Genomic DNA, 24,803 nt, shown 5'->3' on the forward strand with positions numbered 1-24,803 from the left:
GTCTAAAGCATCGACTCCCATTCCATTCAAGCATTTAAGAGTGCAAAAATACACTCTTAAAAGTTTTTTGCAGTTAGCCATATATCTAGTTATGAAATAAAAATGTAATCTTGCAAAGTTTTCATCAGTTCCTGAAGGGTGCCATAACTTTTTCCTCAGATATATTTTGTTTAACAAGGTTATTTATTTTTAGTGTTTACGTGCAATTAAATGCCCTTCTTCTCTCAACATGCCACATCAATTTTTTAACATCTTTTGTCAAAGAACTAAATATTTAATAGACTGTCAGGTTAGTTACATAAAAGTATGTAACTTTTATTAAATTTTTTTTTTTTACATATTTGCTGAAACTACTATCATGTTGTGACAGTATGACATGAGACAGATCATATTAAAAGGAACAAAAAAAAAAAGAAGCAAACTCTGCTTCCACTTCCCTATGGTCCTACACTCAGTCAAAAACGGCCAATCAGAGCCAGAGGGCGGGTCTTAGTGCTGTCAATCAATCTTCTGCTAAATGTGGTCATGTTGGGGGGGGATTACGTTACAAGAAAAGATGTTCATCCTTTGTTATTAGTAGCCATGCTAACTAGCTGTATATTACTAGAGAGGGGAGAGTGTGGGAAACGTGTACACAAGAATGATTGACAGCGCCAAGACGCTCCTTTTAGCTCTGACTGGTTGTTTCTGACCAAAGGGGAAAAGGCAGAGGAACTAGATTTTTCACACCGTATGTCTCATGTTATACTGTTACAACATACTGAGTTTTTCAAAAATGCTAAAAAACCATATTGTTGATACAAGTTACATACAGCAGTTTTAATAACTTTTTGAAAAATCTTCCTTTGTGACCAAGCCCCTTAGCAATTTGTGCCAACACCTACTTAGAGACCCCTCGAAGAAGATGCACAGAGAGAAACTGTAGTGTAGTTTGACAGAGTTGGAATGACCCATTTTATTGTGGGCAGTTGAAATACATGGGTGTAAATACCAACAAAAGGAAGATAATGGCTGACCTCTGTACATTACATTCTAACAAAGAAGTGATGGTCTCGCAGTCTTTACCACGTACGCGTCAGACCCTTCAACGCGACCGCTGCCGAGTACGATTATATTACTCATTCATCTGTGTTAAGACAGTTAATATAAAATATAAAGCAACTCATGACTAAAAGTTTAATTGGTTAACACTTTAAATCACACCTCTATCTATGTCTACTTAATTTTAATACAGCCATACAATACAAGTATACAAGGTTATTCTGTGGTCAGAAAAAAGTACAACCAAAGATGGCGGAAATGCAAACGTACAGTTGGTTTTTTGACTCCTTCTATGTGTGATTCGGGTGGAACGTGTCATCGGTATGATCTTGTAACGCAGGAAAATAAAAGAGAAAAACTTATTCGCTAAACACGGCCTGAGACAAGTGTACAATATGCACACTTGGAGGGAAATAAAAGCAAAAATAAAAGTACTAATATATACCACTGTTTCTCTGACTTCTCAGGTAAAAATAAATCTCTGATGTTTGTCCTTGGGTTCCATCTTCTGGTAGCAAAGTGCCAATAGAGAAATGGGGACAGGTGGCTGGGAGGGTCGTCTCTGTGTTCCTCATCCAACGTGACAGCAGGGGGGAAAAAAAGGAGGATTTGGGGAAAAAAAACAAACAAAACAACGTAATTTCAGTGTTTTATGTCTTTTAAACTGTCAGAACTTTTCGTTTAGTTTTTTTTTTTTGTATAAATCAATGAGTCTCAAGGTTTTCATCACGTCTTGAAAAGAGGTTGTTTTTCTCGCCTTCGTGGCTCGACGCTGACAAACGGGCTCTCATTGGTTGTTTTTGGCTTTGGCGTGTGTGAGAATGTGAGACTTCAGGTTGGTAGACTGGGCGAATTTCTTATTGCAGCCGTCGAACGGGCACACGTAGGGCCGGTCTCCGGTGTGGATCCTCACGTGTGTGCGCAGGTTGAAGTCCAGAGAAAACCTTTTCCCGCACCCTTCAAAGGTACACTGGAGAAAGAAAAACAACATGATTAATCTGTTGATGCATGGAAGTCCCTCGACTCAGTTTCTGTTTTTTTTTTTTTTTTTACTGTAATCTTCTGTGCATTCAGAAATTGACAAATTGATGGGATAAATTACTGCAAAGTAGTTACCATAAAGAATGAGCAACATGGTCTTATTGCTCATTAGCTTAAGATAATCTAAACAGCGTTTCCTTAAATTAACTGGGTCTTTGAAGGTTTCATCAACTAAACTTCAAGACCATTCTGAAAGAATTTAAGACACGTTAACACAACAGAAATGTGTAAACACAATTGCAAATAAATAGATCATACGGATTGGAAACAGGAGTCAACTAACGGCAAAGACGAACATCTTCCAGCAAACTGACAGTAAATATACATATACTTACCCATGATCGATGTAAAAAAAAAAAACAAAAAAAAAACTCACTAGATAGCTAGCAAAGGGATATTGGCAGCTAATTAGCGGTTGCTGCAACCGCCTCGAGTCACTGAACGCAATGAAGATTCAATTCAATTCAAATTCAAAAATAGTTTATTGATCCTAAAGGGAAAATAATGTCTGTCCAAGACTCAAACTTTCACATAACAGTAAAGTCCCATGAGAAGAAAGAAAACAGCATAAATTATATTATTGCCTTCCTAAAATAATGGCCCAAGTAATTTTGTAAAAAAGAATAAAGGAAAAAAAAATATCACTTTTTGCAAAAGGAAAAAAAAAATGGCTTAGGCCACTATTTTTGACAATATGAGAGTCATTCCACTGCAAAATTTAAGACACATTAACACATTGAAGGCCAACTTATGTTTTGTAATAAATTCAAGACATTTTAAAGCCTTAATTTTAGATACATGAGCTTAAGACGTTTTAAGGATGTTTGGACACCGATTAGTCCCAATACCGACCTGAAAGGGTTTCTCCCCTGTGTGGACGAGCTGGTGGCGCTTGAGTTTGGAGCTCTCGACGAAAGCCTTGCCGCACTCTGCGCAGACATGAACGCGGGGTCCGTGGGTATGCAGATGCTTCCTCATGGCCGAGTTATCCCTGAACATCTTTGTGCAGCCCTGTGGGGGGAGGAGGAATAAAATGGAAGCACGGCGCTGAGTTGACAAACAAATAACGGAAGGTTCGTCGCAGCGACAGTGTCGATATTTTATTGATGTGCGAGCGGGGTTACGTTTCCTTTCATACAAATGTCAGCGACAAGTGCTCTCAGCATCTTGTCGAGCTTTCGGAAAGAGGCTCTGAAAAGAGCAGAACAACAGATCTATACCGCACTGAAGAGGCGATGCTCTGCTAACAGCCCGAACGAAAAAGAGCAGACTGCTCGCAGAGCAAAGAAAACCATTACATTAGCGGCTGCAGATAAAGCCTGATTGTAATTGTGCATCAGAGCACTCAAGTGCTATCAATGCTTTTCAATAGCCTTCAGTAAAAAAAAAAAAAGAAGAAAAAAAAAAGAGAGCAACAGGCAGAGCTAAACCTGCGTGAACAGTGAATTTCATTTCAAAAGGGTTCTTGAGAGAGGCAGCATCTTTAGACTCACTTTATGGGGACAGGCTATCGTTCGGGGAGCGTCGTCTTCTTTCACCTTCCTGGGCTTCATTCTGATGAGAGCGGAGGGGGAAATAAACACAGATAAAATCATTCTGTTAAACAAAAGGTTTAAACAGAAGTTTAATGCAACCTATTGAAGTAGAGACGCACCAATCAATAGACCAAAGATTGGGATCGGCCGATTTCCCCCCTGAATTGACTCTGGTCTGTTCAGCAGGTCAAATAAAATCAGATAAAGGGAAGAAATGGACGCTTTGATGCACAAATAAGAATGCTGGTGTAATTATTTGTTCTTGATGGCTTCAAAACTACTCTCCCTTATCAAAGAATATGCAGTCTATAGAGGAAAACCAGAATTTGGAACTGGGAAAAAAAAAAAAGATTGACTGTTGCATCTGCTGAGAAATCAGAGTTCAGCCCTAGATTATGCCTGTTGGTAAAAGAACCAGTTCAGGAAACTTTCTAAAGAAATGTCAGTCATGGTTTTCAGCTGAGCTGATGCTCAGTTCAAAAAATGAGAACAAACTTTACTTTAGACATAAATTGATTGTGTTTTGATGTGACTCGTTCAAAACTGAAACACAATGGACATTTTGAAATGTTTCTTTTTTTTTACTTTACAAAAAAAAAACCCTGAGAAATGTCCACTGTGCTTCAGTTTTGAATAAGTGTGCATTTATCTTCTTGTTGGTGAGAATTGTGAACAAAAACATTGGTGCTAAAACCCCCTCGCACCTTAATTTTGTAAACATGCAGTTGTGGCCTGTCTAAAATTAACTCTACTTGCACTACCTCACACATCAACATCTTTGGTCTCTATGTGTGAAAGCAGGGCTTAAATTCTTTCACACATAGCATTTAGGAGCCGTTGCGCTTAAAACTAAAAACACAAAAATAGGCTCTGATCTCAGTCATGTACCACGTTGTGTGCACCATCAATTTCACCTAACAGGGCTTTTTGTTCGTCTAACCGAAACATTGGATCAAAATTAAAGCGTAAAATAACTCCAACACTTCCAAGTTAATATTTAAAAGGCAAGTTTTGACATTTAAAACTGAAGCAACAGAAAACAGCGTCTTCAGCAGCTGCCTGCTTATTCACGGGCTCTGTGTTGACAGTGTAAACACGTCTGTTTACCGCCGGGAGCCGCTGACGCAGAGACGCTCTCACCTGGCAAATTCAGCCAGCTGTTTGGGGTCTGAGAGGTCGATCCCCGGGATGCCACCAGGGGGCAGCTTCTTCCCCGTCATGTACTCGGAGTAATCCGGAGGAGAGTTCTCCCCGACGATCTGCTCCTCCACCACTGACTCATGGTCAATGTCTTTATTGTCATCTAGGAACACATTACAGAGACTGAACCGATAACATATTGGTGGAACCCTGGCTACAAGCCTCGGGAGTCGAAGAACATCTGCTACAGCATGCAGGCCACCTGATTATGCTAACAAGCACTTCGGTGCGGCATAATTAGTGAATAACATGAATACGTTTATCACTTCCTCACTCTTATAGTAATCACAAAATTGCAGTTTGATATTACACAGCAATTATACTTACCACATTGTTATTTAGATTTTTTTTTACCATTCAACATGATTTTTTTTAAAAAAAAAAAGTAGGGTACATTCTACTAAGAATTGGATGAATTCCAACATAACATTCAAATTAAAAGTGCTGTAAATGAGAACTATATACACATAAGTGTGACGATTTAAATCAAATGCCTTCCGTTATGAAGGTATTGTTTCACTAATTGTTTGATTATAGATTGATAAAGTTTTTTTTTTGCACAATAAGAAAAGCCCGAGCAACAGTAAAATGCTGCATTTAATGGAATGTCTGAGCAAAAATCAATATTGCTTTCTGTTCAAAATGGTCAGTTTTATTTTATTTTTATTTATTTAACACTTTAAAATACTATAAAACAGAATTCGTTAAAATAAATTAATGACAAAATGTATTAATGAAATTGCAAAACATGTCAACGATTTTACATTCTCTATTATATTTACTAAAACAGAGCCATGTAAGGGTAGTTGTTTCCACTCGAGTCATCTATGCAACATATTTTAATACGGGCCTTTAAGCACAAACGTCACAAAGTTTGCAGTCTCTTAATTATATTATTTTTATATTTTATAAATGACATTTGACGTTTATTTCCATCCTCAACATTCGACATTTTTAAAAACAGTTAGGTCAGAAAATGCATTTCTGCTAACATTACTCTTCACCAGCCAGCAGAGAGCACTAAAAATAGAGTAACACATGAAAAAGGTATGGCTCTCACTAAACGGGCTAGACAACTTGTTTTACCAATGTGTTTGATTCAGTAATGGACCTGTTAAATACTAGCTCTGGAGTGTTTTAGAAAGATAATTGTATAATATTGACTGATTACTGACTGCTGTGTCCCTCCGCTGTGTTGCTTTTAAAGGCTTAAGCCATAAGGAGTGGTTAACTGTCAGCCGCAGGAACCAGACAAAGCTAACGGCTAAATAATATACTCAAGAAATAGTTCGTAATTACAAGAAAATCGTCTGTATAAAAGTTAAACCTGAATTAACACAGTCGCCAGGAGCTACAGTGGCTATAATTGAGCTGAAAGTGCGCCACAGTTTTGAGGCCTGCAGATATGTTAGACCCAGCTCTCTCCCGACCCGGAGCACGGCCGCCATCTCTGCCCGGCCGCGTCTATCGCCATCTTTTCGGGGCCGCCGCCATACTTACGAGTCTCGGGGAATATGGCGGCGCCCAGCAACACCTAAAACATGGCTTCCCTTCAAAACAAAAACATTTCCATATGGTATAGCAGGGTTTTGCATCGAAAAACCGGACTAAACGTCGCTTTTCACAACGGCGCGACGGAGCACTCCAGGAAATAGTCTGGTGCAGCAGGACAACGCCCTGGTAATGAGGCCTCATTGCAACGGAGCTTACAGACACTGTATGGCTAAAGTTACTTACCCGATGCCCACATTGTAACAGAAAATTCTCCCTCCAGAGTCTTTATTTGCACCTGCTTTTGTTCCCATTTCCTCCCACCAGCGTCGGGGCCGCTTAAATAGCTCTTTTTGCCTGCTTTCTTTCCACCGGTGCCGCCTCCTCGCTTCACCCGACCCATCGCGCTCTTTCCAGCCACAGTCACTAAAGTCTGCTCGATGTACTCATCCTCGACCCCAGGTGCTGGCACTGGGATGAGGATCTGATCCTCGAATCCACCCCCGCCGTCTGTGTGCAGGTCTGAATCGTCTCCGCCGACCACCTCCTCCCGGGTCTGGACCAGGATAACCTCCTGGTGGTGGTGGATCGAGCTGGGGTCGTCCGTGACCAGAGGCTGCAGCGCAATCATGGGCTGCCCATCATCGTCGTCGTCGTCGTCGTCGTCATCCCCGCCGACCACCGTGGTCTCGATAGTCTCCACTGGTATCGTTTCTACTTCTATTTCGTGCAGCTCCACGATTTCGGCCGGCATCTCCGAGCCGTCTGTCTCAATGTACAGCGTATCTCCGGATGCCATGTTGAAATCCGCCAGTTTGCCTCTCTCATTCACGCCGTGTTGTGCTCCTTGTTTTTGGACCTCACAAACACTCTCACACACACCCCCCTTGGTCCGCTCCTGCCTCCGTCTCCTCTCCCTGTTCTTCGATAACAACTCTCCTCACTGCGTTCCAAGCCAGTTCTCGTCGCCACTATGCTCTGTCATAGGCAATCATCGCGAGATTTCAGTGAGCTCAGTGAGAACGCTTTTGCTGTGGCATGGGGTTCCAGGGGGGATTCCAAGCTATGTGGCTGTAAAAAAAAAATCCGACGAGTTTCATGATGTTCATAATTCATTTTTAAAATATGTGTAAATAAAGTTAACTTGCTTGGCATACCATGTTGATCACACTTCACATCTTCTTTCATTTAACGCAAATAAGAAAAAAGATTTTTTATTTTATTTTTATTTAACTTGGTCCGCCCAACATGTCTGGGATATTTTTTTATGTATTTAATTTTATATATATGTAATTTATGCTTATCCGATATATATGCAGCATGCCAATAAAAATGATCTCTTTTAATCAAAAACATAATTATAGTTAAACGTCCAATGATTTAAAAACTTTCTTTAATTAATATATGGGAGACCATAAGTGCCACACATTAAATAAAAATAACTAAATGCACGTGACAATTTCATGAAATCAGAAATGGATAAATTAAATACACCAATAACATAATTAATAAAGATATTTTTGTATTTTAATGTTGAAGTTTATTATATTTTAAAATCACATAATTATTCTTTAAGAGTTTCTTAATTACTTTGCAAAATATGTCTGCACTTTGCACAGTGCTATTATTTAAACTTTTACTGTTCCTTCTTAAAGAAACCATAACATCTGACTGCTTAATTTGCACAAGATAACAGCCCAGTTACGTTAACAACCAGAGTTTGCACCACTCACTCGACCAAATCAAATCACATTTTCAGGGTCAAAATTGTCACAGATGAATAAATCACTGATTAATTACTTTATTCTATCTTTAGAGAATAAACATTTGACATAAATACATACATTTAATTAAAGATATACTCAATAAAATGTTTTTTTGTTACAAAAACAGTTATTTTGTTGCACAGCATCATTTATTTGTCTGCCAGACTAACCCCTGGGTGGAGCTAAGACTGCTAGTTAAAGGTGATTGGTCTGAAGTGCATGTTAGCGAGTTAGATTTGAGGATTCATTAGTTTATCTTTCTAAAATAAAGTTTCATAATCCACTGCACCCACGTGCACTGTATAAAATTATCAAATGAATGCTGAGATAACTAACATTAAAATATGCCTTTAACATATTTAATGTTCAAATGATTTACACAATTATTTTCTTACAATAAAGTATGTAAGAAAAATAATGACAGATAAATGATTATGGACACACTTGTTTATTTATTTCTTGCATGTGTCCTGTTCCATTTAAATCACCAAGTCACTTTTGTTCCTCCGTACTGGATTGAGTGTTGTTTGTATTTGACTCGCCTTGCCCATTTCTTTATTTCTATTTTATGTAAGTTATTTGCATGCTACTGCATTGTAACGGTTTTCAATCTTAAATATTAAAGACAAAAAGGCGAGTAGCTCAGTTGTTGCCTTCATTGCTGATTTACACCAGGTGTAATTTTGTGATACCCGTTTAATCACCAAAACAAAACGCACAAAAGAACAAGACACTCTGATTTATCCAAGACATTGTTCACAGTTTTATTTGAATTCATTTGAAACTCACTTTGTTTTTTCCCCCTCCTCAAACCAGGAAGCACTTTGTCATAAAGGGAGACAATAAAATTAACAATACTTCACCATATCTTTGCAGCCAATAAACATTTTTTATTAACAACATGATCACAAATACTCTGGTGTTTTGTTTTTATTTTTTTATCTCAGAAGATTGCATTATCAAAAGAAGTTTATTTTTGTTCTTGGTTTCACGTTGAAGGCTATTTTTCTTCTCTCATTTTTTAAAAAGTTTCTGTGGTGGTTCCAAATGTACATGGTGTTGGTGAAAGGGAAAAAGAACTAAAAAAGAAAAATTGAACATAATTATAATATTTCAGGTCAGGTGGTGAAAAGCAAAAAAAAAGAGGGACTGCTTGTGAATGCAACTCAAGCGAAACTTAATATAAACAATGTATAAAATTAAAAAAAAATCCCAGTCTTACATTGATGTGCAATAAAACATCGCTACCATCATAGTACTGTCATAACGTCTCCGATATTACAGTTGTTTTATTTCATCTCATTTTATCATTGGAATGATAGAAATAATATTAATGGAAAAATTATATTATTAACAAAAAATATTTAAAATAAACTCCAAAAAAAGAAAAAAAAATAATTCTAATAAAATAATTTTATATTTCATAAATTTCCTTTGGACCAAAGGCCAAAGAGAGGAGAGACGGGCAGACAAACAGACGAAACATGTTAACAAAACGGAGCAATCAGTGCGAGAATGTGGCCCTTTTTTCACGGTAGAAACAAACAAACCAAATGTTACGCAGACGCGGCCGAGGAGTTACAGAAACGGCGCCGCATCGCCGAACACGACGAGTGGATGTCACAGTTTGGGCCTCTGTTCCTGACTTCTCCTCCTCCTCCTCCTTCTCGTCTTCAGGGCCTCAGCAGCGGCTGCAGGGGGCAATGGTTTGAAAAAGCGATTCAGCTCTCAAAGTTTATGTCGTGCTAACTCGACTGAGTTCATTTCTAATGGCTGTGTGGAGAGAGAAGACGGGGAAATAAGTTGGGGTTAAACTGCAGGCAGGCAGGTTACAGTAAAGACAGACACAATCTATTTTAAAGGGACATTTCTCATGTTTTGATGCGGGACGTCATGTGCAGTCAGCATATTACGATCTTGCTCTCCGAGAGGCTTCGGTAAAAATTAAACAGTTTCCCTTGCATCTGGAGATGTAGTGAGACTAAAGGGAACCCGTTATTCTACTTCCAATCTAAAGAAAAAAAATCCTACCTGTTTATGCAAACACTCTCTAATAAACCTCTACGCCACTGTAATCACTGTTTGACTTTAGGCATTTATGGAACAATGTTTCATATGAAAACATGTTGCAACATGGATGCTGATGTGATGGCAAAAATCTGCTAGGCTTGGAGAAGCAGCTAACTTCAGCCTCCAGGAAAAACAACATCTCTAATTGTTCTTGTTGTTTTTCTTTTTTTTTGTGGCCCCATTTCTTAACAGAAATCCATATTTCTATTATCGGTAAAGACAAGCGAACGCACCACTGAGCGAAAACACTTATATTGCTCTTCAGGAGACTGGAAAATAACAAGATAGTCACTCATCTAAACCTGTCCATATCTGGTGTCGATGTAATTATTTTCCAAAACTTAAAAATGGCTACAAACAAGGCTGGATGAGGCCCTAAGTCTGTGTTGCCATGACGCTCAGTGGAAGGACGACAATGGAGATGAAATCAATCTCCAAATCTCGCTTTAGCGAACTGGGTCAGTTTTTCAGTGGGAAATACAGCTGGAATAAAGCAAATACCTTTGCAGCTTTTTACACGTCTTTACTAAAATGTGCCAATATAATAGGTTTCAACAATAATTGAACAATATTGCTTAATCGCCCATGTTAAGTCTTGATTAATTATGTATTTATACAGATTTCTCGAACATGTTATACTATTTATTATTTATTGCTCATTACAAAAGCATATTTTCTGTCTAACTACCACAACTCAGCTCAAAATAACATCTATTTGATTTTATGACATGAACTGGACTTACTGCAAGCATTTAGACCAAGTTATTAAATTGTTACATTTACTTTTCTAAGTATCTAGCGCAACCTAGTGGTTATAAAAGCACATAACCGGTTAGACCGGTGCAAACCAACCGAGTGTAACATTCCAGCAGCATGGGTGTAAAAATGAAACGCACCATCAATGATTTCATCCTTCACTTTGTGCAGTTCACGGAAAACCTCGTCCAAGATTTCCTGTAGAACAAGAAATTGACAGTCTCTTTATTTATTTTCTGTGAACAGAAGTTCACAGAAAACAAATGAGAACACGTCATGTAATGGAGGTGATGCGTGGATTATCATTTGGCTTTAAAAGTAAATACTGTGGCGAACAGACCGTTTTTACTGTGAATATAAACCAGCGTATTTAGCATCGTGTCGGTTTTCCCTTTGTGCTGCCATGCAGTTTGGTTTTACTTCACCTGCTTCATCCTGTCGAGATCTAACGAGTCTGTGTCGCTGACACTTCCTGCTGTTCGTAACCTGTGGGACAAAAAATTTTTCTTTTTTTTAGGAAATCATCTGTTTCACTGACAGATACTGTTTGAGCTTCCCCGGCTCTCACCTCGAAACCATAGACCTGTCTGCAGAGTTCGCTCGGTCCCAGGGCTTCTTTGCACCGTCTGTGAGACAAAAGCAAAATGTGATTTTTTTTAAAAAAATTTCTCCGCTGCAGGACAATCAGACGATTGGCGAATGAGCAGCTTGTGCAGCTCTAACGTTTTTTTCCTACCTGTGGAATTCTGCGCACCCCGAGTGTTGGGTGACGAAGAGTTTGCATCATCCTGGAGTAAAACGTGAGAGAAAAAAAATATGGCTTTTCAGCTTTGTTGCACTGGAATTACATTTATCTTCATTTAACTCAGCAAGCACTGACAAGTGAAGCCGTTTTGGTTGTGTAATCACCACCATCGTCATCGACTGTATAGCTTTGACCGACATTTAGAACAATTACAATCCATCACTGCTGCTGCTGCTCGTCCACTTACGTTTTGGCTGTCGTCAGGCTTCTCTGAAGCCGCTTTCCTTCTGGGGGAAAGAAGAAGCCTCAATTAAGAATGACATATTTCACCTAAATAAATAAATGGCAATTTTGTTTGTCAAACAGACCGTGGATACAAAAGACAGAAAGAAAGGAAGGCAGACGGACAGAAGAAAAGAAGGACAGAAAGAAAACTATTTTTTATTATTATTATTTTTTAACAACACATTTACTTGTCAATAACTATGATTTATGACATCACAATTTTACGCCCTAAGAGGCATTCACATAAGCGCAGGGTTAAAATCTAACTGTCCATCAACCAACATCATTAAAACCACACTGAGAGAAAAACTCAGTCAGGTCATCACCGGAAAAAACTAACACTTTAACCATTAAGGTGAACATTGTGTCAACTTTTTTCTCCGCATCATCACTTATGTTGCGATTGTTTGATGTTTTGTTAAAAAAAATGTAACAATCTGCAGTTTGCTTCTTTTTTTTTGTATAGACTGCACCAAATTTAAAAGCCACTAGAGACCAATGAACTGAGAAAAAAAGAGAGAAAGGAAGAAAGATAGAGAAGTAAAGAAAGAAAGAAGGAAGGGTAAAAAAAGAAAGGAGGATTTTTTTCGGGTTGATTGCTCTGACCTTCGAGCCAGGAGAGCGTTCATCTCCTCCATCAGTCCTCCACTTCCTCCACTCGTTCGATTGGCTTCATTTTTGGTACCTGAAGAGCCGTCCTCAGGCTGACATACAGAACTTACTTCAGACGGCTTCTCGATCATGACCAAAAGAACAATTCATCATATGTGTCGTCAAAAAACAAAACAAAAACACAAATACGTCACACTCTTACCCTTTGGACACGGCGAAGTTTGGCTCCGGCGATCATTGCGGCGAGGCCGGTTGGCGCGGGGCCCTCGTCTCCCTGGCTGCCTCCTCCTATAGGCAGCGGAGGAGGAAGAGGAGGGGCCACCGCTGACAGCGGCGGGGGGCCCGGTGGCGGCGGAGGAGGGGGAGGGCCGCCCATGTTTACAGGTGGAGGTACTACAGGTGGGGCTACGGAGAGCACAGCAGGGTGGCCTTGGAAAGGAGAGCCTGGAAACATCAAGTCAAGGGTGAAGAAGACTTTTTATTTACCTCAGGATGATGATATTGATGGTTTCAATTCATTTGTTTTTGTGCGAGTGAGAAAGTAGAAACTTTAAGTGTCTTCGGTGTGCGCATGTGTGTGTACCTGAGTTGGAGGACCGTCGTTCCCGCTCCATGTGCGCCTGCATCTGCTGCTGCTGTTCCATCATCTGCCTGAAGGCAAATGGAGAAAACACAGCTGCTAATTCAGCATCCGAAAAAAAAAAAAAACAACATAAGCATTGAATATTTGATTCAATTCCAGTAACAAAATAGTTGAGAGAACTACTTCACACAAACAGCTGAGAATCTGTAGAGCTGAACTCAAGCCTCTTGAATTTTTTGCTCCAGTGCAAAAGAGAGGCATCCCCATAGCATGATGCCTCCACCACCATGTTCTACTGCGGGGATGGTGTTTTCAGGGTAGGTCTGCAGTTGGGCTAAACTCTACTGAGTTTGATGATAATACCGGACTGAGCAAAGCTCCACAAGATGTTCCAAATTTGGATTTTTATTTTCCTATCTCAGATTTAAAGTCTCCACTACTTCCTCCCTGACCCGTCTACTTTGTTTTATGGCCGCCATGACGCTTCTGTTCTCCAACAAACCTCCGAAAATAATTTCCCGGTCTACCTATTGTTGATTTTATCCCTCTATATCTTTTGATAAGTCGATTTAATGTGAAAAAGACATATATCTTTACCCAATGCCACATTGTTTTGGCATTGGGTTAAAGAAACAAGTTAAAGATGAACAACTAATATGTAAATCGTGCATTTGAAACAAAACAGACATTATTTAAAGCAGAAGTGTTTTGAGTAAATCCAGGTATTTCTGCGTCTTCCTGATTTTGGTGTTTAAATAATAATAATAATAAAAAATCTGTTTGCAATTTAAATAAGCAAGATGCTGTCTCGACCATTCTGGAGAAAACATTCATTTAGGTGATTTAAAACGTCCAGTCGACTGGACATTTTTGGAAAACATCTGCCAGCCAAGGCATCGCTCTCCCCTTCACCTCCACAGTTCTTCCTTGTTAAAATCACATTTTCATTCACTCTTTTTGTGACATGCGCTCTTTTATAATGCACAAAGCATATGTATGTCACACCCCAGGAGGGAAGGGAAGGAGACGGCTCGTGGGGAGGAAGCAGAGTCATCCAGCTGCGAGTTGGACGGGAGACGAGCTGAGACAGCAGAGCGTCTGATGTGACAGCAGAGACAATCTCCCGCCACGATCGCAGCTCCGATCCTGGGAATAGTTCGGCAGACATGGAATCTACTCCATTTTCTACAATGTCAGTGTCCCTCTAAAACCTGGAATCTGGCATTCGGATCAGCCAGCGTGCTGGGAAACTGAAACTGAAACGAAAGAAGAGCCAGTTGTGCTTCTGCGAAGAGAGAGAAGAAATCTCTCATTTGCCCATCCATCTTTTTTCTCAATTGCGATTATTACAAGTCAGCGGCGGTGCACGCAGCAGAACACATGAGCTGCGACTGTTTCTGATGTCGGCGCCTCAAATGTCACAACGCTGCTGCAGAGCTCTAAATATAGCCAAGAATCCTTTCTTCCTTTCCAGTTCGGTTTTCTCCGCGTCACTCTGACTGTTTTCCTCTCCTCAGGAGACGGCAGCTTCCTATTAGCAGAGCTGAGCTGCAGCACGAACACAAAGCTGAGGAAATGTCACCGCTGCTCATTTCTGGCAGCAAAATCAGATTTAATTCAGTTTGCGTGATATCAATATTTTTACTAATCATAATGCAAGCTAGAGTCACAGGTACAGCTGGAGCATATTTTAGATCAACCATTTTGTAATCCAGTGCTGGTGTCTTGGTTCAATGTAACTGTTCCCGTTTAGTTTTATTTTAATGTGTAAATTTATACACAAGTAACTGAAAGGATGAGTGTGCACAGAACATGGATGGATAACCTGATCAGGTGTTGAGAAACTAACTACTCAGGATTGAATGGAAGAATGCACACTTAAAGCTGAATGTGTTTATTGTTAAGAGATTGAAAGTGAAAATTTTTTTGTGACATATCTTTTTGCTCTTTTTCTGTCGCCTTCCTGTTTTAATAGTGTGAAATGAATCAATCAGCATCTCAAAAAACGATGATAAAACAAGTAAACGCATCAAAAAAACAGACTCCAAGTTTCCTCTTATCAATATAATCCAGTGAAATAAACAGATTGTTTAACTTTAAGATTTCATTTACAAGACAGACCTGTTTTGATTAAACAGAGGGGAAAAAACACTCAGTAACATTTCATGTAAGTAAGAAATTTGACTCAATTAAACAAGCTAATAAAACAGGACCTAAAAACAAAGTGCAAGTTTTATAAGATTTTTCTTTTTGGTTTTTTGTTTTAGCCTCAAGTAGCAAGTCCAAACCCAGAGGTGTTATTTTTTTGACGCTGCAGCCATCGCTGCGCTGAGGTCGGTGTGATGTGTCCGAGTGAATGTGTTTCACCTCGCTCTCTGAGCGTCGATCTCGTCCGAAGTGGGGCCGTTCTGGACCTGCCGCTGGAGAGCTGGACCTGCAGAATCAAAGCAGAGCAAAAAGACAGAGAGAGAAATATGGATAAGGCAACAACGCTGTGCTCAACAATCCATTACCAGCGCCTTGGATGTTCATAATAATTAGTGCCAGTCGAGACAATTAACCACCCAAGTGACAGGGGAATTAAGCAGGAGTTAACCATTATGTCACCTCTTTGTGGGGTACTGACTAATGCCGGGTGAAAAGCATGCTAATCCGCAGTTTAAATGAGCGCAGATTGATTCATCAAGCTCTTGTGAAGGCAAGTTAAACACCAGAGGGATGTGCTCTTTAGCTTTTTGTTTCACAGCGCGAGACGCCTTGCAGAAGGATTTCGACGTCACACCAACAAAACTTTATTTTGTTCCGCTGGGATTTTCTGCAACAGTCCGACACAAAGCGGCAGATGATTGAGAAACGGAAGGAAAACAATCCGTGGTTTCCAGTTCACGTGGAGTGTGACGGTACGGGGTTTGGCACAACTGCAGACTTACGAAGACGCAGCCGTCCACCTAAGCCAACAGGATATTAATCAGAGAGGAGTTTACCATTTACTTTCCATTTTATATAAATGCACAGCCTTGTGTTGGTCCATCACATAAAATCTCACTTGAACACCTTGAGGTTTGTGGTTGTACATTACTGAAAAAAAAAAAAAAAAACTTCAAGCGGTATGAATACGTTTGCAACGAGCTGCATCGTAGGATGAAAATGACTAATAATTCTGTTTTTCTTTTTACGGTTTGCGCTGCAGGGCCCCTGAAATGTAATCCCTTTAACACCATTAGGGAGATCTACAGATGGAGAACCAGATAGGGTGTGTGATTACTTCAAGACGCGATAAGACGGGAGCAAAAGCCACTTCAAGCTGAGGGATTACAACAAAATCAGAGGGATTCGTCGTCTTTTTACAATGAAGCCTCCAGTTTGACTGAAGTGCCTCAGCGGTGTTATTAAATGTGTCACTGAAGAATCAAGAACACGTTCGTATATATACGTAAAATGCTTCTTTAAAGAAATAAGTATTAGGATGAAGTACGATTGTGATCATTGGATCTTTAAAGTTTTTCACAGTTTCTCTTTTGTGACCTCGTGGATTTCTTTTTCAACAGAGCTGTGAAACAAAGCAGAACTAAAAAAAAAATGTTCACATTCGCCACATCCTGTCCTCGTCTAATGAAAAGTGTTGCTTTACATAATAGCGCTGCGGCTTTCAGGGTCACTACTCTGATGGAAGCGGCTTTGGCTAATGGCTCCCATTGATCAAGTAACACAGATCCGAAAATAACACAGGCCGAATTAAAGGACGCGAGTCATACCTGGTGTCAGGTGATTTACCCGATTGTAGACATGTGAGCACGGTAGGTCTGGTGTTTACCTTACAAACAAACAGAGAACTTTGTTTCCATGTATTTATTCATGCGGAGTCATTTTCTTTCTTGTTTTTTAAGACAGAAACACCACAACATAGCGTTAACAATACATTAAATCCCTTAATTTAATGTCCAACAGAATACAGACGCATCAAGCGATTTGAAAGTGACGTGAAAACATCAAACATCTATTGCCACAGTCATCTCAAGCATGTGTCGCATTTTCCCTTAAAATACTCAGTTTTATCATGCTGGTCGTGGACCCACTGACACCAGGTGAGTCCCATTGCACCAAGACTCAGCTCTTCTCCTTAGGTCTGCATGTTAAGTGCAGCAGTGTGCCAAACTGTTTATTTTTAGATACACATATTCAGTTAAAGGCTAAAGACTTACTATTAAAACACACACAAGAAATGAGTTTCTAACTTTTACCGACACGTTCTTCATTTTGACGCCCTGCCTGATGTACCCTGCTCTAGTCTCTTTGGTATCTCTCTCAAAAGTATGAAAAAATAAGGTTGCATGCTGATGACATGCTGGTTTCTTGATACAACGTTTAGCACTGGAATATTTTAATCTGCCTCCGTTGGTCCCTTCGTCAGCATTTTGAGCGAACGGCTGCACATCTTCTGTTGCATTTTGAAGGATATAGCTTTCTTCCTGCCAGGACGGACTTCTAAATCCAACATGGCTGCCTGTGTTTAGCTACATCTTATTAATAACTTTATTTAAAAAATATTGACTTGTTTGTATCCCATTTTCACAAACAGTACCGTTTTGTGAACATATGAGAAGTGTTTCCAAGAACAAAATCCAAAAATCCAAAGAAATGATGTTGCCTGTATTGCTAATAGTAATTATCCTGCTCCCAGAGCACATCAGATAACTAATTCCATTGTTTTTTAAACAGGAAATTATAATCTAATTAAACTGGGTTTGACGCTATTCTCTGATCCATTTTAGCAGAACTTGTCACCAGCTTTGTCCCAATAGTTTTCTGTTCCCTGCTGCTGTTTTAAACTGGAAGTTCTCGTACTTTTCTCCACTAGACGTCCTTTAATCTTTGTTGAACCAAACATAATTTTCAAAATTTATCTGAGCAATTCATCTTTTTGGCTGTGGAAGCTTACCGACTCTACTTTTTTTTTTCTTTTTGTATTCACTTTGCAAATCATTGATAGTAATAATTACTTCTTGCAAGTTTGAGAACTGTAGTTTAACAGATTTAGTTCAGGCTTGAAAATGTTTCTTTTACTCAATGTCAGTCATGAGAGGCTCAAAAAGAAATCAGAGGACTTCAAATTACTACTTTCTAATTAGGTAACTATAACATTTATCCAAATGTTTTGCCAAATGTTAACTTGGATCTATTGGCATTTTCCAGTAAATAATTTCTGCTCTGGCTCTTCACAAACCAATGTTTTGTTTTGTTTTCTCCATACAAACACAAGCAAACTCAAAAACACAAATCAAGCAGTTTTAACCACAGACAGAAACACAGCAGACACATTTTTTTTTACCTACATGACATCCTGAAGAAGAGGAACCGGCCGTAGCAGAGACAGAGACACTGACAGACACACTCTCCTCTGACCATCTCTTGCCTTAAGCTGCCTTTACTCCTCCTCATCATCATCATCTTCGTCCCCATCCATCACCTCCCTCCCCATGTTTCTTCCTCTCCTCACCTGCCCTCCTGTCTACTCCACTGAGTCAACGGTATCGTCTGTCATCTTCATGTAAATGACACCGGCAGCGACAGCAGCAGCCGCGTAGCGAGCAACTCTGGTTAATGTTTCAAAAGGTCGAATTTTCTCTCTGCTGCACAGTGAAGGCGCACAGAGACCCGGCCTCTCTGAATGATATCGGCTTCATCTCACTCATCAGCAAACTACTGCATAATAATGTTAAGAGTACATCATTCTTTTGTTTGCAAAATTAAATTCAACCAGCTTAGAGTAAGAAATATAATGTATCAACATCATGATTCTACGCATACTTGACAAACTCAGTAATATTTCACAGTGGTACAATAAAATGCACATCTTAGCAGATTTGAATGTTAAAAATGTATTACGTAAATTAACGTAAGAGTACAGAAAATGTTGAGAACTGAGAAGTGATGGAAGATTGTTTTATGTCTTTCATCCACAAACAACATTTTTTTACAGCTATATTTAGCACACAATACTTTTGTTGTAATTTTAGAAAAGTCTTAGTCACAACTACCAGTATTATTTTTCTTATATTCTACCAGTCAAATAATTCTTTCAAACTGATTTATAGTCAAATGCATTATATTCATTAAATACACCCAGTTTAACTTATATACTATATTGCAAAGCCCTGACACATTCTCGAAATTTGAAATTGCTTGCTTCATGAAGCGGACTGGTTACTGGATATTTTTACGGAAGTGACCAGGTCATTACTGGTTTTCTTGAATTACAAATCAGAAATGTAACCTTTAAGTTCCTTTAAAGTACAGGTTTCAATATATTCTGCCATCTTTTCTTTTTTTCTTAGTCTGAGCTAATTGTTCTATAACATGAAAGAAGAGATCTTAGTTATTTATACAGATAAGCTTATAAAGGACTAGCTGTAATTTAATTCAGATCATTTACATTTTTGTGGTATCTTATTTGAATAAAATAAAATCAAGATGTCTGTGTGGGTTTATTAATTAAACTTGACTCATGAAGTAAATCCATCACAAACTCAGTGAAGACCCAAGGTCACGCTTGAACCCACCTCACCACCAGAGGGCGCAGTAGACACACCTGTTTAAACAGCAAAGAAACATCTCGTTTTTCTAACTCTCGTATTATAGCATTCATGCTAGGTCAATGAGTTTATGTCTTCTTTTTGCTTCCAGTGCGAAAATACGACTATAAAAATCAAACTTACTCATATTGTGCTTTCTGTATAGTGCGTAATTTCTATCGGTGGCTGCTGCCACTCGAGCCTCTTTACGCCGCCGCCCCACGTCATTAGGCAGATGAAAAGGTCCGCTCTCTAGCACGAGACCCAGGGGAGATCTTCTCAATGACTCATTCAAATTAAGAGGCTGGAGGGGGACGACGGGGGACACACACTGCTACTGCTGCTGCTGGGGAAATGAGTGGCAAGCTGTGAAAGTCACTCTGTCTCCGTCTCGTTCTACTTGCCTCTCTCTCTCTCTTTGTGACTAACTCAGGCATGAATAGTGAGTTACTGCAGGACAAACTTGCACATCTCACAGGCTCATGCTATGCTAACGAAGTGTTTTAAAAATAGGACTTAACTCCAGCTCCAATGAATTCCTGGTGACTCCCAGTGTAACCAAAGCTTGTATTAATGTTATCAATTGCACTCTGTTCTGTTATGTCAATAAGAAAAAAACCCATTAGCCAGAGTTTGTTAGACCTAGAGGGCACTGTTGCCTAACTTAGCTGCATTTTGACAGATACTATCACACTTGAACAGGTTGCTCTGAACTGCTTAGGTCAGCATTTATGGCCCATTTGCTGAGGATGCTGTGTCATGATGGAGGCAGCAGTTAGGAGATGGTCTAGGAGTTTCACTGATTTATGCTTAAGGTCTCAGGATACTGCTGATAACAAATAAAAGAGACTTCAGCTGTTAAAGAGATATAATAGACTGAAGAACGTGTGTGTACTTGAAGGATAAAAGTAGAGCCACATGCACGAATCAGCATGAATCAGACTTTAAAATATAACTTTTTAGTATTTGTGTGTCTCCATGACAACGTATGAAATCTTGCAATGACCTAAGCCACATAACTGCAGCATTTTAAGACTAAAAACTATAGCTATAGTTCATGCTAACATAGAAATAATGGGCTATGCTTTTCTATGTAGTATAGAATAGTTTTTCCCTATTTAGGGTAATAAAGTTATTGTAGGCAGTTTTAAAATGTGGGGTTTTTTTTAATCAGAAAACCAAAAATTCAATGTGGTCCAACAATTGATAAGAGTCTAATATTTCCTAACTTTGTTTTGTCCAGACTACGTACTCCTAGAAAAACATCCTCCCTCCAGAATGAAAAGTTTATCTGGGCACCGGCAGCGAACCCATCCAAGTGCAAAGTGCACGCGTGGTGCAGAGAGGGGTGACCACACCTCCATCCTGAGCGCTGAGTACGTTGAGGGCGAAGAGCATGGCGTTGGAGAAGGTGGTGGCCTCCTCCTTGCTGGCAAAATTGAGGCCGTAGACCTGCCTGGCGTCCCTCCATTGGTGAAAGGTCGGGGTGGCTTGGTTGTACTTGAGGCCTTTCACTATGGAGTAGTTGATAACCACCTGCAGGGAAAAGAAGAAGAGAGGAGTGGAAAGAAAGTTATTTATGAGCAACATCGGAGGAGTGGGGAGTTGAAAACAGAGCATGTAAACAATCTGGCCTGTACAAGTTCCTAAAATAATTTCAATCTAAGATCAAGTGTCCAGAGCATTAGGTTTATGACCCTGACTCATAAACCTATTGGTGGACTCCACCACTGCAGAAAAGATGCAACAATGTGGATCAATGTACTTTTTCCATCTTTACAAACACATGTAAATATGCGTTTATGGTGTCTACAATACAAATTGTAGACACCATAAACGCACAGCAATTCAGAGGACTCTCGGTGTGAGTCCAGGACGGTCTAACTGTGTTGCGTTCCTCCCGCAGCGTCGGAAACGTCACTCCCCGGGCTACCTGCTGGTCTTGCAGCTTGACGCCCACCACTCTGAAGGTGTTGCTGGCAGTGTTGTGGTAGATGTTGATGCGGCTGAAGCCCTGCTGGCCCGGCTTGATGGGGACCCACTTCTTGCTGGTGTCGTCGTAGACCATGACAGAGGCCCGCGCCTGGCAGATACTCTGCTCACTGGCAAGGACAAAGGGACGGAGAGAGGAACGAAAGGCTTAGGAATATTTAAGTGCTTCTGAGTCTCCTTATTAATATGCATGAGGCTGAATCTAATTTGGGAAGATTCAGAGTTTTCAAGGTCTATTTTGGCCAAATGTCGTCGTAAGTTGTAGTATATCTGCCATGTGTGTAGTGATGGACTTCCTAGTGATATCTGTGAGCAAATAAAACAGCATCCAATGCTACTAACAGAGAGTTAACATTTCTAATTATTTCAATTCCGAAATTAAAGGTGTGTCTTAATCTCTTCCTGACCAAAAACTGCATTTTTCTGAAAAAAAAGTTTAGTTTTAAAAAATTGGTCGTAACCTTCCAAGCATTGTTGAAGCCAATATTAAATATCCACACGTATCAAATATGTTGGAAAAATTAACAGGCGCTTGAAAGGTGTCCTAGAAAGGTGAAAAGAAAAAAACAAAAGAAAAAACAAAATAAAAACACTGATTCTCTCCGTGTAGTTTTTTTTCCCTTCCAGACATAACATCTGCTAAGCAGACATATCAGGGGGATTGGGTCAAACACAGTCACATGCCTGAATTAAAAACTTTTATTTTGACTGTAGGATTTCGTCTCATCTCATGTCCACTGCCGAGAGCAGATTTAAAGTCTGTTACGGTTAAAGCTACCAAAAAAATAAATAAATAAAAAATAGCTGAAACCCATAGTTAACTAGTAGAGAGGGAGGACAAAAGCAAAAGTTCTTGGCTTCATAAACCTGTAGCCTGTGGTGAAGCTGTACAGAATAAATGTGCCAATAGACTAGTAATAACCACACTTATTTACTTATATTACTATCGCTATATCAGTATCTTTTTCATATCTCCGTGTTTCCATCATAAAAACCATTTCACTAAAAACTATAAAATAGGTTTGAGGCTACCTAAATGATCCAAAGGTTTGATCAGGACTGCATTTTGGTTCTAAAAACAGAAAAAAAAAGTTTAAAAATACAACAAAAATGGCAGCTTACAGCTTACTTTCTCCATAAAATTTTAATACGTCAAAAACAGTTCTTATAAATACAAGAAACCAGTTAAATATCTGAGTCTGTTTCATTGGATTACTTGCAATACTTCAAGCAATGATCAAAAGTTTCTGCCACGCATAGGTCAGAGAGGTTTGGCTTTTGGTAATTTGAAATCAAAGTGTCGGGCCACTTTCAGTACTCCTAGAGTCTGCTTTTTTAAAACATGTATAAGTCTGTTCAATCAAATAGTGAATGCAGTGAAATTTAAGGTCTGGTTTTTAAACGTTTAAATGTAAAAAAAAAAAAAAAAAAAAAAAAAGGCCCGTTTTCACCATTTTTGTACATCTTTACTGGGGTTGCTAAACAATCTGGACGTTGCTTTATGACTAAAAAGAAAGCACAAGCTTTAAATTGAGAACAAATTATTTGGTTTTCATCTGCAAATAACAAGTAAAGCAGCTGAAAAACACACAGAACCAGAAACAAGCACAGCTCAACGTCTCCTCATCAGTGCACTCGAGATCGGCTCCAGCAGGGCAATGGTGTGTTTAATTTATTTTGGTTAAGTCGCCGAGTCCATTCATTTTTTAAACAGCGTTCAAGGCAGCTGGCTATAAAAATAAATAAATAAATAAAAAAGTAGGCGCTGCGGACCCGGAAGCATGAATAAATGAGGTTCTTGTGCTAAAAGAGACTGGAGGTGAAGAAAAATAGAGATGAAGCAGAACGAGAGAGTTTGATTCTGACTGACAGCTGCAAACACAAACAGGAACGCTTCGTATATCGCTATACGAGTGCGACGTTCGTCAAGCTGATGTGCAGAGCATGAATAATGAATTAAATACTTATGAATTTACCATGACGCCGCACATTAGCGCACTCGCACATGCATGTGAACTCAAGGCACAACGAGCTTAAGCCGCATCATCCGAGATCAGTCCGCTGCCAAATGGTGCAACAGTAAAATCGAGCCTACTGGGACAGAATCCTTTCCTCCAGTCCGATATATTCAATAAAAAAAAAACAAAAAAACAAATCTCCTTTGCATAACAACAGTTTTGAGAGAGCGTGTTATTTTCCGGTCTGGATTAAAACGTAATCTGCTTCCTCTGAGAGTCTGAACGCCATAACCTTGAGGGCAGAGACGACGGTGACACCCACAGGCCACAAACACACACAAAACAATGAAAACAGAAAGCGGCTCCAAGAGGGAATCCATTCACAGTCTCTAATGCTCAAATCGCTTTCAGATGATCCCGATGTAGTAAATGCTCTCCAAAGGGAAAACGTGATAATCGATCTCCAACGTGTAGCGTCGATCGATCTCTAAAATGAGGAAGGAATTTCAGCATACTCCGCCAAATTCACTAGCCAGTATGTGAAATGTCTTTAAACATTTGATTGTTTCAAGACAACAGAAGGTTTTTTTAATAGCAATTGCGTACTTATGATTATGTGAAAGTTTAGAAATTGCTAAACTTTCAGATCTTACATATTACAGAGAATAAAAGAAATACAGCTTATTTCATCATAATGTTGATTTACTTCTGAAAGGCGTTCAGAGATCTTTGTGCGTTTTCTTGGACTCAAAATTAATCCATTAAATACCGGCGCTGCGAGTATGTCTGTTTTCACAAAGTATTTAATGAGTAAATATAATCAACATTTGAATCTGAACTTGTTTTAATGAACCGACAGATTTTTTTAAAGCATGAAACAAGTCAACCCGCTTCTCCAGAAGTCTGGAGTTTGGTTAATGAGGGCTTGTGATGATAAATATATGAATTATTCATTCAGATTGCTGAATTTTAAACGATTCCTCAAGTTTGCACTTCATTTTCAAGCAGAAGCAGAAACATTACTATACATACACACACAACAGGTCAACTGAGCTTCTGTTTTCCTCGTTTCAGGGGATTCCAGGTGTTTTGTCAAAACCTTTTTACTTTTTTACATAAATTATTCCTGCTTATGGCAAAAATGTTGGTAAAAATA

General features: G+C 39.3%; 2 protein-coding genes across 10 annotated transcripts in view; both read right to left on the reverse strand.

The window, feature by feature from the left end:
* Positions 1-925: 925 nt before the first annotated feature.
* yy1b (YY1 transcription factor b) lies at positions 926-7,461 on the reverse strand. Of its 2 annotated transcripts, none has more exons than XM_008398359.2 (5): positions 6,555-7,461; positions 4,758-4,920; positions 3,576-3,636; positions 2,935-3,093; positions 926-2,011 (listed from the first exon to the last, which is right to left on the reverse strand). In XM_008398359.2, the coding sequence occupies exons 1-5, from the start codon at positions 7,105-7,107 to the stop codon at positions 1,829-1,831; spliced, it is 1,119 nt and encodes a 372-aa protein (XP_008396581.1). In that variant the 5' UTR covers positions 7,108-7,461; the 3' UTR covers positions 926-1,828. The 2 variants fall into 2 exon arrangements, with proteins under 2 accessions (XP_008396581.1, XP_008396582.1); XM_008398360.2 differs by having other exon boundaries at positions 4,758-4,908; positions 6,555-7,448.
* Positions 7,462-9,029: 1,568 nt separating this feature from the next.
* The window catches only part of evlb (Enah/Vasp-like b), a 39,347-nt gene continuing 23,573 nt past the window's right edge, over positions 9,030-24,803 (reverse strand). For 4 of the 8 annotated variants that reach the window (XM_008398354.2, XM_008398349.2, XM_008398358.2 and 1 more), the window contains 12 exons: positions 21,631-21,799; positions 21,056-21,233; positions 15,493-15,559; positions 13,126-13,193; positions 12,745-12,986; positions 12,537-12,661; positions 11,893-11,932; positions 11,637-11,688; positions 11,469-11,526; positions 11,326-11,386; positions 11,041-11,098; positions 9,030-9,765 (listed from right to left, as the gene is read on the reverse strand). In XM_008398354.2, the coding sequence (XP_008396576.1) occupies positions 9,695-9,765; positions 11,041-11,098; positions 11,326-11,386; positions 11,469-11,526; positions 11,637-11,688; positions 11,893-11,932; positions 12,537-12,661; positions 12,745-12,986; positions 13,126-13,193; positions 15,493-15,559; positions 21,056-21,233; positions 21,631-21,799 (1,189 nt within the window). In that variant the 3' untranslated portion in view covers positions 9,030-9,694. Of the gene's footprint in view, positions 9,848-11,040; positions 11,099-11,325; positions 11,387-11,468; positions 11,527-11,636; positions 11,689-11,892; positions 11,933-12,536; positions 12,662-12,744; positions 12,987-13,125; positions 13,194-15,492; positions 15,560-21,055; positions 21,234-21,630; positions 21,800-24,803 lie in introns of all 8 variants that reach the window. The other 4 variants (XM_017302246.1, XM_008398351.2, XM_008398350.2 and 1 more) reach the window with 4 other exon arrangements.

This window comes from Poecilia reticulata, linkage group LG21 (assembly GCF_000633615.1).
Source record: "Poecilia reticulata strain Guanapo linkage group LG21, Guppy_female_1.0+MT, whole genome shotgun sequence".
NCBI lineage: Eukaryota > Metazoa > Chordata > Actinopteri > Cyprinodontiformes > Poeciliidae > Poecilia > Poecilia reticulata.

Bases quoted from the DNA above. Each gene is read 5' to 3' on its own strand.
- yy1b (XM_008398359.2), bottom strand. From the start codon at position 7,107: ATGGCATCCGGAGATACGCTGTACATTGAGACAGACGGCTCGGAGATG. The intron at 4,921-6,554 runs GTAAGTAACTTT...ATGTGTTCCTAG, and splicing joins TGTTACAATGTGGGCATCGG to ATGACAATAAAGACATTGAC. The intron at 3,637-4,757 runs GTGAGAGCGTCT...CGCTCTCATCAG, and splicing joins CAGCTGGCTGAATTTGCCAG to AATGAAGCCCAGGAAGGTGA.